General features: G+C 36.5%; 1 protein-coding gene across 4 annotated transcripts in view; it reads left to right on the top strand.

Moving 5' to 3' along the window:
• The window catches only part of ORC5 (origin recognition complex subunit 5), a 70,061-nt gene that overhangs the window by 28,139 nt on the left and 23,072 nt on the right, over window positions 1-18,850 (top strand). For 3 of the 4 annotated variants that reach the window (XM_048942531.1, XM_048942539.1, XM_048942558.1), the window contains exon 13: window positions 4,246-4,356. In XM_048942531.1, the coding sequence (XP_048798488.1) occupies window positions 4,246-4,356 (111 nt within the window). Of the gene's footprint in view, window positions 1-4,245; window positions 4,357-7,526; window positions 8,601-18,850 lie in introns of those variants that run through there. The other variant, XM_048942548.1, reaches the window with a different exon arrangement.

Below are 18,850 nucleotides of genomic sequence, written 5' to 3'. Positions count from 1 at the left end.
GAAATAGTTTTTAGTTGGAGGAGGGAAGATTTAGGTTGGGTGTCAGGGGGAAGTTCTTTACAGAGAGAGTGGTGAGGTGCTGGAACAGGCTGCCCAGAGGGGTTGTGGGTGCCCTGACCCTGGAGGTATTCAAGGCCAGACTGGATGGAGCTCTGGGCAGCCTGGTCTGGTATTAAATGGGGAGTTTGTTGGCCCTGCATGTGGCAGGGGGCTTGGAGATTTGTGATCCTTGAGATCCCTTCCAATCCGGGGTTCTGTGATTCTGTGGTGCTGTGTTAGAGGAATTGGGCTTATCTGTATAGGTGGTTTTAGTACGGTTTTGATGACATGTTTCTGATATTACTTCTTTCTTTGTTAGTGAAGAGATAGCTTTAGGGACACCTCCTGGATTTTTGAAGCTAAAGCATGTATTGGAAGTGTTCTTTTGTTCTGCTGAAGAAATTACTTTTCTAAAATCTAATGCCACAGAGGTGCTGTTGGTATATTTGTGTGATGTCCTTTTCCAGAAGCATTTTTAAACAAACTCTTCTGAAATTCCTCTTTAATCTTGTCTGCTTTGCTAGTGAGAATAGATCAACGTATGCTACAAAAAAGGAAACTGAATGTCAAAGTAGAGAGAATGAAATACACACTTAAGGAAAACACTTGTTTCCTTTTATCAGAACTTTTGACAATCTGGGTCATGAATACAACTCTGTATTCCTGACAGTACTGCATGTGTGGAGGAGAATTTCGTATTATCCACTTCTGTGCTCTATAAACTGTATTTTTCCTTTTTGTAAAATGGCTTACTTAAAAAATACTTGAGAAAAAAACTTCATGCTGCAAATCGGGAATTTGTTTCTGTGTTTTATTTTGAATTTGCTGTAGTCTGCAGTGCCTAAAGTGTCTATCACTTTGTCTGGTAGCAGCTCTTAGGAGAAAATGTAATGGCTTTAATTTGGCAGCTGAAGTCATGGGAAGTGAATCCCTGCTTAGCAGTCCTTGGGCCACATCTGAAACTGTGTTGAGTTCTGCCCCATCTCCAGTATGGGACATATCAGTGAGTTGGCCAAGTTCATCCCCATGCTGGTCAAGGGCTGGAGCACTTGTCCTGTGAGGGGAGGCTGAGGGAAGGCCTATCTGTACCTGAGTGAGAAACACTGGGCGTAAGCTGAAAGAAGATGTTTGTACCAGGTGTAAGGGAAAGACTTTTCCCTATAGTGACAGTCAAGAAGTGTCACTGTCTTCCTGTAGAGGCAGAGTGCACTCTGTATCCTTTGAGGTTTACAAGACTGTGCTGATGTAGTCCTGATTAACCTGTTTGGTCTCACAGCTGACCCTGCTCTGAGCAGGAGGGATTTGAATTGAGACCTCCTGAAGCCCTATCTATCTGCACTGATAACATCCCCACAAACCTTTTCCTCTCAAGGTTAAGCAGTTCAGCTCTCAGCATCCTCATATGACAGGTGCTTTGCAGTCTATTCAATTTGCACATAAATTTAAATGTCATTCAGTACAGTAGCCAGCAAAGCTTTTGAGTAGCTAGGAGGGAATCTAGTCACTGCATAGAGTGATTTACCAACCATTACCTGGGCATCTGCAGGAGGGTCATTCTGACTCCATCAGGTGGATCTCTGGTGAGTGCAGCAGTGCAGACTATTAAATTTAGGTCTTCAAATCAGGAAGGTGAATCCTATTCTTAAAGTTTTCTACTTTGCTATGTAAAGAGTAGAGCAGTTTAGAAACTTACGAGAATAGATGAATGGATAGAGAATTTGAGTCTGATGCTTAAATTAATACAGCAGTTCATGTTGGTCTGCTTCAAAGGTGAATGCTGTTCGTTAAGTTTCTTAAAATATAGGTATAGGTGCTTATGAAAGATAGGAAAGGTATGTGTTTAAATGACTTTCTTAAAAGCAAGTGTATTATCTGCTGTTTTTTGAAGATGAAGTCATAGTTTTGTCATTGTGCCTAATGAATGAAAGTGGCTTAGTTATGTATGTGAATTTAGTAGCTGTGATGAGTTTTTGTCCTCATGGATTTATCCAATGATATTTGGTTGTTGGTGAAGAACTCATCAGAGCTATTTTGTGTGTTCTTGTAACAACTGTGTGAAAATCAGTGGGGTCTGCAAGTTGGTTCTGCTTTATATTTCTGCATGGCTTGCTGTTGTTCTTTGCCTGAAGTTTGGTAGATTCTGAGTTCAAAAAGTCAGTTCTCTGAGGCTAGCAGTAATGAAGCTTTAGTCATATATATATATGTGAGCAAATGACTCTTGTTGAATTGTGGGAGTGAGGGGGTTTGATTGAATAACCTCCAGGCACATCCAGAAGTGCCTTCCGGCCTCAACCATCTTGTGATTCGATAGACTAATATAAATGAAGTGAAATTCAAGAATCTATCTATGCTGTGTTTTTGTAGCACTGCTACCTTGTCTGTTGGTATAGATTAAAAGAAGTACCACATGAGAAGCAGAGAAAAAAGGGAAAACTATGTTTTAAATCTTCTATGCTGTTTTTTTCCCTTTACATAGATTTTGAATGACTAGAATAATTTAGAGTCTAGTAAAATAGGTCTACAGGAATATGTAGTTGATCCCCTGTGCATTTACTTGGTCACTAACTCTTTTCAAAGCAGACTTTAAAATGTGTAAATATTTGTGCTGAACTTACCTTCTGGCAGCAGAAAGTCCCTGCCTGTTCCTTTAGTTATCAATAACTATTAAAGAATCTTTTGCTCTAGTTGTATATTTTTGTATGTGAGCCTCAACTCAGCCTCAACTCTATTGTGTTCACAGGAATATTCTTTACATCACTTCATCTACTTGTCATCAACATTGCTGGTTGATGCCCATTCTGAATCCACGAAATTTAAATCTGGAAACATTATTGATGTTCTAGAGAAGTTCATAATTTTAGAAAATCTTAAATAGCCAGAAGATTTCAGCTATTGATGATTTTCTAAAATTAAGAACTTACAGAATCAGTTGTTTTAGGGCAGAATGTAACCTGTTGTTTCAGTATAGTATTCACAGGAGCCAGTGTATTTCCTGGTCTTACAGCAAGTTTTTACTCCATTGAAGGACCTATATGGAACATAGAGCAAGCAATTACAGTGCCCTTGTGCCCACACATCCATGTTCTTCATTGGAAGTGACTGTAGTAAAATCTATGACTCAAACCCATGAAAATGTGATCAGACTTAATAGTAGAGAATCAGGTGATCTCTATTAAACTATACAAGATCTACTCTGCTGATGTACTGTAGTCATGTTGAACACCATAAGGCTGCCTATTAGAGTGGTTTAATATGGCATTTAAGATGATGAATTCTTGTTCTGAAACATCTAATGATTTTTTCTGTAGTCATTTAATTGATAATATTCAGTCTGTTTTGTACAAAACCATGATAAGAAGTAAAGCTATTGTGTGTGATATAAAATTAATGTGATGTGGCCTATTTGTTTTTTATAGTATTAGGATTTCTGATTTGCAGCTGGCTTTCCTAAGAAGCTAATACAACTGCCATTGGAATAGTGGGACAGAGAAGTAGTGTTAGGTCTGAGAGAGGAAGAGATTAGCTTAAGTGAGTCAAAGCAGATATGATGATACTTTAGCAGAATCTCCTCTTTTTAAACATTTTCAAAATGAAGCTATCTAGTAAAACATTTGTTTTCTGTAGGGAAAATGCCCAAAAAATACATTTAAGAAACATTTCCTGCAGATTTTTAAAAACTACTGTTATGTGCAGTACTTTTTAGGTAATTGTGGATTACAGGCTGTAGACAATAGAATAAATCTGGACATTTTCATTTTTCACTAGCTAAAAATTTTTAGCTTTGAAGAAGTCTAATGTGTCTTCCCATTGATAAACTGAAGAAAGCTATTTGTACCTTGTCATAAAATCTGGTCTTTCCTCTTTAATCTGTAGATCAGACAAGGTAATTTAACAGGACAAGTCAGTCTGTAAATCCAATGACACGAAATTTGGCATCAGATCCTCTGTTAGAGCTCAAAATGTTCCCCATTTATTGTGCAGTTTGAACTCTTGCCATGTTAACTAGAGCTTTCTGTCTGCATTTTTTTTTATTGATTGGAAAGCATGTATTCGGTGTTTTCCATAATATATGTGAAGCCATATATATATATATAAAAGAGTACTGTGAGTGATTATGCCTCCCTAGAGACTGAAAATTACAAGAATAGCATCTTGTGATACTCTGGGAAAAATCTCTTGGATTAAAAACTCCTGTTTGTTTTTCAGACCAGCAATCACCTCCTTGGACCAAAGCCGTTTCCTCTGGACAGATTATTAGCAATATTGTATAGCATTGTGGACAACAGAGTTGCTCCAACTGCAAATATATTTTCCCAGGTGAGTACATATGTACTTGCTTTTATTTTCTGTACATTTTCTGTGGAATTTTTGAAAAGGCTTCCCACTGGTATGTGTGTGGAGGTGTTTTGTTGGTTCTTTAAGTTGCTATTTTAATGGAATATAATGGAAAAATAAGCACGTTATTAATTTAAGTTGAAGTCTTGTGGTAGTATTTATCTATATTAGTAGCTATGAATACAAGCTTTTATCTGTGTAATGATCTGAAACTTTATAACAGCTACAATATTTCTTGATCGTGGAATGTTATCTGTGTTGGTTAGCTTGTTGAATTCTCACTGAAGTCTGCTAGCCTTCTTGCGTTTCAATTTAAGTGTGTAAATGTTCTCTATCTTACTGACAGAATTAGTCACCGATAATGTGTTACACAAGTTGCAGTAGTCAAGAGAGAGCAGAGGGAGGAGTAAGGTCTCTGAAGGTGAAAAGTACCTGCTGTGGCATACATATGTCATAGGGATGATATTTTTCATTTGGACCAACTTTGTTTTTCAGAGTCGAGTCGGTTTCCCATTTCACTAGGTGGCAGCATAACTATAGCATTGAGTGAAATGCAGTAAGTGTAGGATTCTCTCTGGTTGCTCTAAAGCTCTGCATTTATCAGTTGTAAATATCTATTCTTTAATGTCAGCTTGATTCTTAGAGCTTCCATGTACACCTTAGAAGATCTCCCTTTCCGCTGCTTTCTTGCTTTCCAATTGACTTTTACTTAGAAATATTTTCTACATCTAATTGTTAAGTTTCAAATCAGGGATTGCTTAAATGATGTTTGTTTTCATGCAGAGTTCTAGGAAATAAGCTTGAGATACCTAACCAGTTCTGCAGTTTTAATCATCACTGTTCAGTGTTCTCACATGTTTAGGTTGGTGAAGTTCATCTCTCATATTTGCAGAACAATCCACCACAAATAATACACATTTTAAAATTAAGAGATGCAAGACCAAGTGAATTATAGTGCTTTATTTAATCACTGGTACGTGTATTTGTTGATAATGATAAGGTGCTTATATGAAGGGGCATCAAAGGTTGTTGAAGCACGCTGGTCCAGTCTTTGGCTGGCTTCAGCTTTGTAGCTACGTGGAGTTTCTTTGGAACAGAAATAATTCAGTGATACTAATGTCTGTAAAAATGTCTAATTTTGGACAGCAGTATCTGTTCACTATTTTTTCTTCTGGCTGAAATGTCAGAGGTGGCTTGAGATAAACTGCTTTTCTAAGTGCGTGGATTCTTTAACTCACTGTACTGGGAAGTTTGTTGGTCAGTCTAATGGCGTTGCATGGAGAAACGGTTGTGACTTTTATACCTCAGCTGTTATTGTTTGCTGCATTCAGTGCAATATATCTATTGATTTAAGACACAGCATTGAAGCTGAAACTTAATACAAAGACACAAAGACATTATCTCAGTTAGTGATGAATGTTGATCAACAATGATAGAACTAGGGTTAGTTCAATAAGAAGTGAAGAGGTGTCTTATAAGGCTGTTACAGAGTTGAATAAAATAGGATACAATCCAAGTAATGTTTGGGTTGGTTTCACTTGTGTTCTGTCTACTGTTGGTTGGCCATATAGGTACTTCTTGCATTAAGCCTTTCTTTCTCTTTCGTTAAGTATTTGAAGCCAGGCAGCAGTGATTTTAAACAGTTGTTTCATTTTAAAGTATGAAATAACACTAGATGGCAGTGTTGTCAAGGAGTTGTTATAGTAATATTTTCTTCTTAAAATACGCAGTTTAAAATGTAAAGATATGTTAGAAGGGTTCTGTTGAATTGTAATTAGGTTACGGCAAACACGTTGAAATTAAATTTGTTGATACCAAAATAAAGTATTGTAACTTCTTTGTCTCTAGGAACAAGTTTTGCATTAAATTTTAGTCTAAAATTCATTTCTAATGTAGAATAAAATAGAGCAGAATTCTAAAAGATTTTGGAGTAGTTGAATTGTACTTCAACTCAAATTGCTTAAAATACTTCATGTTTCACTGATTATTTATTTATTTATTTTACTATTCTGAACTAGTTTCCAAATAGTTTTCCAAGTAATTATTTGGGAGCTTAATTACCTTACAGCACCTATATTTTAGGATATTAGATTGCCACAAGGTTTTCTTCTTCTTACTTGTGTATAAAATAGGGAAATAATTATTGTACAGAAGTTTTAAAAAGCTGGAAATCAAACATCAGTCTCTTTAACTGATTCAGCTTTGCTTTTGTGCTCTTTCATTTGAAGACCAAAAGGCTGTACATGAACCAAATGCTTGTGAATTCTTCCCATGTGCTATCAGAAAATAGCATGCCTTGACTTTAAAGTTGATCAACGATCTCAGTCAGGATTCAAGCACTGGCAGCTGCTTTAAGATCTGCCGTGCTGCTGATTTCTTGATGTTTCTTATTGCTTCTTGTTTCTGCACATAATTTCTATTCATACCAAAATTGTGGTTATTAGCTTTTCCAAATGAAGCTTTCCTTGAGCAGAAAAAATTTCAATGTTCTGCGCAATGGTTGGGTTTATTAAAAATGCTTCATTTTCACAAAACAGAATTTCAACTTAAAATCTCAATCTTAATGCAACTTTTACCTTCTAATGTTAGTAACGTGAATAATATTAGCCACTGAACAATCTTGTACTTTTTCAAACAGAAAGTTAATGTGTGTCTTTTAGCTGTGTGATCTTTACAGTTGATTCTTACTGGAATTGGGTTATATGAATTGGGTTATAAAATTTGATTTGCTCCCCCTGGCCTCGCTAATTAGCAGAGCAAACAGCACCAGGAAAAACAAAAAGATACAAATTTACACTTCTGCAAATGAAAATTGTTTCCATTGCCATTTTTAAAGGTTGAACATTCTTCTGGTTTTTCTTTCTTTTTTTTGTCTGTGCTATTTTTAAATAACATTTTTACATATCTTGTGAGGAATTGTTTGAGAGGAAGCAAAGGTGAGGTTTTTAGACAACTGATATTGGAACATATGTGAATATAAGTCTTCTTCAGAATATCCTTTTTGTTGTTATTTTAGCAGTTCTAATTTATCATGATATTGCTTTTTAATACGTTTTGTGTTGCTGTTACGTATCACCAATTTGGTTGACTTTGCTTGTTTTCTAATCAAGAGATAAGAGAAGTTAAATCAGTGATTTCTGTAACCATTTCAGAGGACACAATCTCCAACTGTTTTTCTTCAGATGCACTTCTGGGTAAGAATTTAACAGATGAAAGATGATACTACCAACATGACTTGTGCCTCAGTCGGAGTTTGCACAGTTGATGTTCGAATTGCTGTATGGCTTGGTGGAGCATGTTGTCGTGGGGGAAAAAATGAAAAATGTTCAGCCAGTGCAGTGATGTGGTGTGCAGTCTGTATCCTACAATAACAGCAAAGTCACATATCCGGGTAAGCTGGTTGATGTTTCCTAGCAGCTTGCCTTTGCAGCCCTGGGAAACCACCAGGACTATGATTTGGGTCCACAAGCACCCACTGTGCAGAGCTGCAGATCTGCATTGTGGCCAAATGTAATTGCTACAGGGTGGATGGATACCAGGAAAGTTTATGATATCTACCACAAGTGCATGTTGCACAGGTCTGTTTGGTCCGGTTTATAGAAGGATAGTATTTCATTTTAGACTACTATTATTTAGACAGAAATACAGTCTTCTCTTGTTAAGAGTGTGCATGGAACGTTAAACAGGAATTATCAATATTTATTTAAATTGAAGCAGCTCTGTTTACATTGAAGTAGATAGGTGTTGTTCATTTAGTATCACAAGTAGGTGTTTTTCTTGTTACGGTTTACACTGTGAATTGCTAGCCAAAATCCACCAGTACTTCTGCCTCTACCAAAGTGATTTTTCAGTTGCTTCTTCATATTAATTCTCTCAGCTGTTTTTCACATGTCCTGTTTTCTATATCTTTTATTTTGCTTTTATTTTTTTAGAATCATAGAATCATTAAGGCTGGAAAAGTCCTCTGCTATCTAGACCAACTGTCCACCTTGTTGTGAAATATGTTTTTCATTAAAAAGATTGCCTAGATCTACTTGTATTTGAGTTGTGCTGCTGCTTTTATTCTCTGAAATTGAACCATCTCCTTTGTCTTGCTTACTTTTGCATACTTCATAAATAGTAACACATCCAGAACATTTGGAGAGAGGCCTATGCAGAGAGATGCAGTAACTGATCTCTGAATGTAGTAATGGCCGAAACATGCTGATAGGTAACTTCACTTCTGTCTGCATTTCACTATAATGCGTTAAAGACTGTTAGGTTATTTAAAATAGATCTATTTTATGCTTACATTTTTATTTAAATAGTTATAATTCAGATATATCCATATGTAGTATACCTATATATGAAAACATTATTATATATACCCAATACTAATATATGTAGAATTAATTTGGTTAGAATTAATTTCTAGTCACTGTGCATTTGGAAAATGAAATTTTCACGAAGGCTGTTTCTCTCTGTAGATATATAATGATGGATCTGCTATCTTATACTCCACAGCCTGCATTTCATTTAAAGATGTTTCTGATCTGTTTAATGCTGGATCCAAGAAAAGCATTTGAATTTCCTTAAGAGATCCACAAACTCTTAAACTAATATATATATATGTAAGAATTTGGATTGAAGGTTAAAAATTAACATTTTCCAATCTGGCAAACCCATAAATGCAATTCCAAGTGATGCTGGTTACAGAGCAAGTGATTTTATGTGAAGGTGGAATAAGTCTACAGCTCTAAGATTTAGAGTCGTGTGTTAAGTAGCAATCTGATACAGATCTATTAGAAATACATAAAACCCCTGATGTATATAGAATGCTCCCAGCTGGAAGGAGCCAGAGGAATGTAATTTCCCTTGATTAAAATACCCTTTCTTGGAGCATAGAATACGGTCAGGTTTGTTTTCTTTTTCCTTCCTTTCTTGACTGCCCATCATGGAGTAGATTAAGGAATAACTAATATTGGCGTATGTCAACTGGAACAGTTTATGGCAATTTACCTACAAGATTTATTTGCCTGTGTTTTGCTAGCAGCGTACTTTATATCTCGCTATTTCATATGATAATTTGATATTTAAAGTACTACTTTGTTGTTGTTGTTTCCAGCTATGGTAAAATTCAGATGCCAAGACGATAGTAAGCATTCTGGTTTAGTTACCTACTTATTTGATAGGGAGTTTGCTTTTTGGCATGGCCTTTCTCAGACATCAGATACTCCTATCCTGGTCATAGTGCTAACTCAAACATTATGTTGGATCCTCTTGATGAGGCAACTTTGAGAAAGAGTGCTGTCATCTTAGTGTTTCCCACTTGAAAAAAGTGTAATTGCATCTGCATAGCTCAGGTTGTGTTAATATTTGAAAATACTCTGCTTTCCATTCTACACTTGAGAACTCTTGGCAGAAGAAGAATTACCCTCTCTCTTTGCTCAGTCAGCAGTTCCTGCACAGTGTTCCAGCCTTCCTTGCTGTTGCAGGGACTGCTCATGGGAACGTTTTACATCCGACCTGTCTGAAGCATTCACTGCTAAGATGTGTGCATTTCCAGAGGAAAAGGTTTGGTTAAAAATACATATTGTGCACAGTATAGTTGCCCGTCTGATCATTCTAAAGACTTTTGCTTCCCAGTGTGCCACAGATAGGATGATTGAACATAAACTCTACACTCTGGGGTAGTTATCATTACTGGTAATTTTCATTACTGTTACAAATAAACTTCCCTTCTTCTTACAGTGTCTGTGAAGGTCCACACATATGAGTATTATTCTTATATAACATCACTAACAGTTCTGTGTACATTCAGTCTCTTCAAGTCATGCAACCCCTGTAGGCATCTTGTCCATATGGGCCTGTAAAGTAGCTTTTTCTGTGCAGTGATGTCATGACTACCAATACCTAATAAAGACTGTTAGAACAGCTTGCTTAGCTGCTGGCAAAATTGCAGCTGTATTTTCTATGTCTTTGTAATATTAATGTTGCATTTGATCTTACCACATACCTTATTTTGTAGGTGTATTATGCATCACATTCCTTGTTTTGTTATATCTATTGATTAGAAAGTTTAGTAATCTATTGGTCAGTACTCTGTTATTTTTAGTAGATTTGGAAAGATGGTGATAAGAGGTAATAAATAACTCAGTTTTTCTATTACTGGTCACCAAACTGATCTGATGGAAATTCACAGCTTTAAATGGGAATTTGTGATGCATAGCATGGGAACATAGGTTAGCACTTCAGTGCTGGCTGTGGCAGCTTGAGAAAGCCTGTTTTTTTTCAGAAGTGAAAGAAAAAACATGACTTTTAACCAAGTAGCTGACTATTCTTGAAGCATCAGCATGGCTGTGAATAAAAATGAATGTATTCCTGGTGCTTCATTCCTTCTAGTTTTAGTTGATACAGAAAAGGTCTTGTAGAGAAACTGATGTTTGAGCTACGCTGTGTTGTCTGACCTGTCATAGAATCAGAGAATGACTGGGTTGAAAAGGACCACAATACTCATCCAGTTTCAACCCCCTGCTATGTACAGGTCACCAACCACCAGACCAGGCTGCCCAGAGCCACATCCAGCCTGGCCTTGAATGCCTCCAGGGATGGGGCATCCACAACCTCCTTGGGCAACCTGTTCCAGTGCATCACCACCCTCTGTGTGAAAAACTTCCTCCTAATATCTAACCTAAATCTTCCCTGTCTCAGTTTAAAACCATTCCCCCTTGTCCTATCACTGTCCATGTTAATGAAGCTTTACAGTTTCCTGGGAGGCTTTCTTAAAGTATTTTCTTGACCAAACTCTGTTCTGTTCTACTTGAATTCTTTCTTCTCAGTAATTTAGGTAGAAAACTTATTTCTCCAAAGGGCTTCTGGTAATAGTGTCCAGGTTTGCATTTCAGCTGTTTTTTCAGGCACGGATAAATGTATGTAACAAAGGCAAATTGTTGTGAGTTATTGAAAACTAGTTTAACAGAAGAAATTCTAGTTATGACAAGAGAGCCTACTGGGAGGGAGGGAGAGAAGGAGGACTTCAGATATGATTGAGACTGAGGAAGATGAATGGAATTTCTAAATATGCTGTGCCAGTGCTTTCAGTTAGGAAAAAAACACAAAGCTTTCTAGCTGTATTTGTTCTATTTTTTACTATTTTAGTAGCATCTCTGTAAGAATTTCCTGACTCTCATAAATCAGCTATATATAATGCTCTTTAAAATTTGTTTGCAATAAATTTGTACTTTTCAAATATGATCAAATAAAAAGTGTGATTTTTGAGATAGATGCACCAAATTGCTAGAACAGTGGTGAAGAATTTTAAATTCTCTGAATCTGTTAGCAATTTTTGCAGCCCTGTGTTCCTTATATATTCCTTTGTGCCTTCACATCATATATGGTATGGTGTAAAACATTTCTTGCATCAACCAGTGGTTTCTTTAACTTTTGTTTTATCAGTGCATTGTTTGTAAACAGCATTTGAAGTTTGAAACTTTGACTTATCTATGCAAACGTGTTAGTGTATGAAAGAAGTAAATGTGAATACATGAAAGTCAGAGCAGAGTTTGTCTCCTTCCAGACTTCTTCCTTTCCCTCTCTTTCTTCACATGCTTATTTAGAAATTGGTTTCATGTACTTAATGGAAAATCATTTAATACTCCAGGAACAAACTCACACTGTGTTTACATCAGGCAGTTGCAGCTGAAGCTTGTTAGTGATTGCCTCCCAGATTAAAAAAAAAAAATCTTCACTGTGGTACATGAACTCCTATTGTTTGGAGATAAATAATCGGCTCATCTCCTCTTTAGGGGAGAACAAAGAACATAATGGTACATCTGGTTCATCTGTTAAGACAGCAAAGATTAATTAAGCAAATACTGCACAACCTCGCTTGATAACATACATATCTAAAAACAGCTTGTGTATGATAAGTTTTCTAATCACTTTCCTTTAACTGTTTACTGTATGCACATAATGTGTTCCAGAATTACCAGCTATTCGTCAAAATGACTTAGGATACAACACTGAGATAAAGTAAATTGGAGAGTGAAGGTAGAGTTTATTGCTTCTCTTGCAAATCTCTTGTGTGGTGTGGGACTGTTGAACACCCAGGTGACATCATAAACACTATTCATAAATTTTGTTGTTCTGTTTTTTTAAAAATAACTTGGGTGATTTCTCTGCTAATGTGCATCACAGACTGGGAAAAGGAGCCATCTCCTTACTGGGAATTTGTATGGAACCTAGTTCAGTGAAATACAGTGTCAAGACTAGAACGGGACTTGGGTCAAATCGCAGCATAATGTCCCGGTTTCTACACTGCCCTCGTGACTGTAACTATTTCTGAGTTGAAGACTACCCAAGGCCAGTTTTACCTCTCTTACTTTGTACTGCCGTTGTCTTTTTTGCCTAAATAGCTTTACTTCTTCTTTGGCAGTTCCCTCAGCAGGGTTGTAAGGGCACAGATATTCTGACATGGTCTTCATTTTTCAAGCCTTAACTTATACATGGGACTTGTACTTTTCTGCACATACAGTAATGATTATAACTGAATATAATTACACATAAATGGCACAAAAATGATTCACAGTCACTAGCAGAGAAGTTGACTGTAAACTTACCTTCTTTTTACTGGTACTTTAGACATTGAGATTTTGGAAAGGGTCCAGAGGAGGGCGACTAAGATGATCAGGGGGCTGGAGCAGCTCCCCTATGAGGACAGGCTGAGGGAGTTGGGCTTGTTCAGCCTGGAGAAGAGAAGGCTGCGGGGTGACCTCATTGCAGCCTATCAATACCTGAAGGGAACCTACACCCAGGAGGGGAGTAAACTCTTCAAAAGGGCTGACAACAGCAGGACTAAGGGAATGCAAGTTGAAGGAGGGAAGATTTAGGTTGGATGTTAGGGGGAAGTTCTTTACTAGGAGAGTGGTTAGGCCCTGGAACGGGCTGCCCAGGGAGGTTGTGGATGCCCCGTCCTTGGACGTGTTTAAGGCCAGGTTGGACGGGGTCCTGGGCAACCTGATCTGAATGTGTATGTTTGGTGGCCCTGCTAGGCAGGGGGGTTGGAACTACATGATCCTTGAGGTCCCTTCCAACCCGGGTGATTCTGTGATTCTGTGTGATTCCTCAGAATGGTTCTGATAAGGTCTCTGTCCTCCTGCTTCATGTGCTATTACATCTCCTTTTCTAGATTATATTCTCTTTTAGATTCTTACCCCTCATCTGTCATTTCACTATGGGTTTCTTTCATATCACATGTGAAATAAACCTGTAGCATTGTATCTGTACCAGGAGAACTCTTTACATTTTTGATTGCAAGGAAGGTACCAAGGCTGTGTACTTGTACACTGTTAGAGTGCAAGGTAGCAAAATGATGTATTAAAGAATATGTTGGATCACTTCAGTGGATACTTGTACTGTGTCTGCCCTGCCTGCTGCAGTCAGTTCAAGCCTTACTTTCTACTTGACATCCCTCCTCCTCCTGCAAGGACCCTCTGCTGCTTTCTATTCATTTGATGTGGAATAGTGTGGCTTGACACAGCATCTTCAATAAACGCAACAGCAGCTACGTTACAGTTAATTTGAAAGGCGGGATTTCAAAATATGAAACTTGACCAAAAAATGCCTCTTGACAGACAAAGAGTGGTTAAGAATTGACATAATCCCTCTTCTCCATCTATGGAAATGAAAATTGACAAATAGATGAGGGAAGCAATATGGAAGACTGACAACAGGGTACATGTAAATCTAAAAAATAGGAAAAGTATATGTTCCAAATGAGCATTACAAATACTGCTTTTTAAAATGTGGAGGAGTCATAAGATAAGCTAAAATGTCCTAACGTAGCTTAGACTTGCAGAAGTTTGATTCCATAAAAGTGGTGTTTTTTTTGTTTTTAAGAAAAAATGCCCGTGACTTGGCTAATGAACAAATGAATCTGCTACAAAAGTGTTATTCTAAAAGCTGATATTGGTGCCAGATATAGAAAGATACAATAGGAACTACGCACGGTCTCCGTCCTGATATCTTGTGCATCCATTTCTCAAAAGGTGAAGGAGAATGGAGGATGGAAGCAAAATCAGATTTGTCTTCATTGTACTTTTCATAGTACACACATATATCTAAGCTAGTCAATAGTGTGAGTTAATAATAGTGGAGAGAAATGGTCATACAGAGAACATCATCTCATGCACCCTGCTGTAGATGTGGTCTTCTGAAAGTTCTCTGATTGACAGTTTTTTATGTTTATTAGATTGCAGTGACATGCATCCTTGAGGTACCAATTTTACTTCATAAGCTACACGGCTACAGAGTAATTATTTACATTTGAAGCTGTCTTAAAGTTATTCCACCTCTGAGGACTAAGAAGTATTACTCATATTGGCTAGTAAGTTCTTTTTCTCGAGTATCCTGAATTACTCATAAAACAATCCAAAACTGACCACCAAATGCACCTTCTTGGTTGTCATGTTCCTTGTCAAAACTTTTGCAGAGCAGGAAAAACAGTTGATTTGTATACCCTACCATTCATTTCATCACTCCTGTGGATTGAGTTGTCTGATTATACTGTAGTATACTTGGGGATATATAGGTTACTTGGCTGGCAGCCTAGTGCCAGCCTTCAGTTTGCAGAACTGCTTTTGATTTATCTCAAAGAACAAGGGCTTATATTCTGTCTTTTTAATGCTAGGATTTTCCTGGTAGACACTTACTCTGCAGAATTCTGTGATGATGATCTGTCATTTTCCATCCTTGAATTTGTGTGAACCATACATCTTTGAACCACGTTTCAGTAACAGCAACTGTAGCACAGCTTATTGTCTTGTGGAAAACATCAATAGTGATCTTTTTTCACATGAGAAAGCCAAATACGACAAGGTACGATTTTCTGCTTTCATTTTGATATATGAGGAGACTGGGTATAACCTCTGCATGAGGAACTTGTAGAAGAATTGGAAAAAAGCCAGATATGAGTTCAGAAGGAGCTTTAGAGGTAAAATTTCAAAACATGACTTAGCTTATTTAGAGGGGATTTTAAGGCACAGTTTAACAATGGAAATTAAAATTGAAATACTTCAAGATATATTCTAGATGAGCAGAATGTCGATGCTTGTCTGCAAGCACGTTTCACTAACGTGATGGGACAATTTTACTTGAATCTGATGAACTTCAGTTACCCTGCAGCCAGCCCTGTGGAGAGAAAGTATCCCAGTACCAAAAATTCTGTATTTTAGTCTTCAAATTGTTATCTCTTTTATTATAAGTGATACTCAATTCTAAGTATGATTACAAGCTAATATACATTTCCATTTCAAGCAGGACCTGTGGCCAGCTCTTTGTAACAATTCATGTAGAACACTGACAGGTGTCTCTGTGCATATGTAATTTTTTACGTATGTAAAATGTAATATTATATATGTAATATGTATATAAAATAAATTACATGTATATAAAATGTATATGTATATAAAATATTACATATATAATATTTTACATATGTAATTTTTTTTCCCACCTGTTCCTGTCCATATATATTTCTTAAAGTGTAATGCAAATCAAGTTTTTAAAAATAAAGACCAGGGAGAGTGCTGACTGGGGGTTTTAATAAAAGACATAGAAAGAGAGATCCCTGTTGATTCTGTTTAATAATTGAGGACCATGTGTGACCTAGACCAAATGAGCAAGAGGGCACTTGGCTCTAGATATCCAGGCAAGAAACATGAAAGTCAAAAGATGCACTGATTAATAATATATAATAAAATAAATTTTAGTAGTTGATACAGAGAGTAAAGAGTTTGACTTAATGGATTACTGCAGAGGTATGAGAATAGAACTGAAGACTGTTGGTACAAAATTATCTTTTCCAGCCTTTTTTATTTATTACTAGTAAATCGCATAGGAGGATGTTTTGCAACAGATATTTTCTAGCCTGAAGTGACCTCTAATGGATGTGTAACACTGATAGTGTATTGAAAAGCTTTTTAATAATTTGTGTGACTGTAGTACTTCTGAAAGATGCTAGACTGACAGTCTAGAAGGATGGGTGATGGAAGCTATCTGTTCTGATTCACTGAACAGGTATAGCAGTGACATCAACAGTGTAATCTCTCTGTGCTTCTTTTTAACCTGAAAAATCTTTTCTTTATTGACTCACTCTTAGCAGTGTGAGATTCTGTGGCATAAAATGCATTGGTCAACCAAGAGAAGTAGTAAAGGGGAAGGATGAAGGAATGTAGTGACTGACGGGCTCTTGCAAAGTTGGCTGGTCTGTTGATGAGCGCATCCTTGACGTGCTTTTTCCTTCCCTCCTCCTATAAAAAATAAAAAGCATTAAGGTCTCAACAGTTTTAGTCTTATTGTGGGCATAAAAAAAAAAAAACAAAAACTAGTGTATGAACTGTGATTTGACTAGTTTGGCTTTTTATAGCATATTTACTGTGTGGTCACAATGAGAATTAGACTATATATTAATGACTGGGAAAAGTAAAGAGGTACAGGTGGGGAATTAACAAGGCAGTTTCTGCTTAGGAGAAAAAAAATCCCCTAAAATTACTTCTGTCATTATATAACCATATTTAAACCAATATCATTTCATCGTAAACTGCATTTAAAAATAAGCTAAAATAGCCTACACACAGTCTGGAGTTTACTTCATGGAGCTGCACTTCAGACAGATGAGAGCAAATCTGTCTGACTCAAAGGAAGCCTTTGTAACTTTGTGTTGTGCTCGGGCACTAAGGATAACTCAGTGTTTTGGGGTGGTCATGAAGAAACGTAAGAAAACATGATAGGAATAACAAATACAGGACATAAATAATCCTTAAAGTCTTTATGCAGTTAACTCTATTTGTAGCTAGAGTGTCTGCAGAAACAAATGCAAAGAAAGAAGATTGGTTATCTGTACTCCAGGAGCCAAAGATGTTTCAGATCAATTTCTCAAAGTTAATGGTACCTGAAATCTGACAGAATGTAGTCTGGAAAATAATAGCCAAAGACAGAAACGAGTAATGTAAACAATTTCAATTTATTAGGCACTTATGTTTATAATGTTTTTAATAAGCTGAGATGCTAGTTTTTAGTACAGGTAATTTTTTTTCTGTGGTTGTTCATTGTGAACAGAGAAGGGAAGTTGAGTGTGATGTTTTATCAAAAAGATCAACCTACATATTCTAGTGAAAAAAATGAGAATAAATTCACAAATTCAGACTAGCATACTTAAGTGGAAATGGCCCAATACAAAGCTGTTCAGAGAAAATAATTGGAAGATACTAACACTTGAAAGAAGATGTAGGCACGAAGAGTGGTAAAAATTAAAGGCTAGAAGGGAATGACTTGTGAAGAAAGATTAAAGGAAATGAACGTGCGTAATTATTACGTTTAGTTATCTGTGTGCTTGGCAATGCTCAGATCAAGAGGGATGATCCCTATACTAATTTGGCTAAATAGCTACTGGGGGATGATGAAAATGTCTAAAAGCATTTTTAGCTTTCAAGTAGCAAGAAAGGGTTCATTTTGAAGTCCAAAGGAGGTCTAAGTAGGAGTAATGAAATGAGATGAGGTGAAGCCTATCTTTGAGTACTGTTTAAAAAAAAAAATCCCCCAAAAACAGCCAACGTGCTGGAGATGTTGGAGTGTGTAATACTCTCTACTGACGTTTCAGTGGATTGTCCTACTACTTGAGCTGTTTGAAATTTCAGTGAACAAAGCATTCGTAAATAAACTTGAGAAAAGGATTCTATGTTGGATTTCTATGATATCACATGGTAAAAATTGACAATATAAGCCTTCTAGTGTACTACTGAAACATAATTTATGTAAATTCTTGATAGAATAGGCATTAACCTTCATCCTTACTTCAGTTCTGCATTAAGTCTTGCCTTTGATACGGTAATCTTAATTAAAACTGAATATTTTATGATTTAACTCCCTCTGCATTCTGAATGGAACAATGCCCTTATCTGTATTACCTATACAAGTTCTATTTATATAAAGAATCTATTGCATCAGTTGATAGTCTTGCTTATAGTCGTATTCACGTGAATAAAAATGCTGAAACTCAGAGGTGTAATTTGTTTTAAATTAATTTTATTTTATAACCAAATATTAAAAAACTAGTTTTACAACTTTTCCAACAGATTACGTTGGGAAATATCTTGTGAGTAATATTCTTTTAGGAAAACAAAAACCCCAAAAATATGCATAAACGAGAAAAATAAGTATTTAGAGATGTGATATGGAGATGTGTCATCACAACTGTCAACCACTGTCATCTTCATGGTATATAGGTAGTAAGAGAAAAACTGCTCATTTTGATGATAAACCCTAATATGTTTTAAATAGGAAGAAGTTGCAGTTGGAAATCAGGGGCATAGAAGTTTGGCCACGTATTTTTCATCTGTTTGTTGGTGTTTTTTCTTTTTTGTTTGTTTTGCAGTGATTACAGCTGAGCACTGTCCTAGAGAAGTACTGGAACTAGCCCAACTTTCCAAGCATGTGCTCA

Source organism: Lagopus muta, chromosome 1 (genome assembly GCF_023343835.1).
Source record: "Lagopus muta isolate bLagMut1 chromosome 1, bLagMut1 primary, whole genome shotgun sequence".
In the NCBI taxonomy this organism is placed as follows: Eukaryota; Metazoa; Chordata; class Aves; order Galliformes; family Phasianidae; genus Lagopus; species Lagopus muta.
The sequence above is the reverse complement of the archived record's forward strand: the minus strand, read 5'-3'. Positions and strand labels throughout refer to the sequence as shown.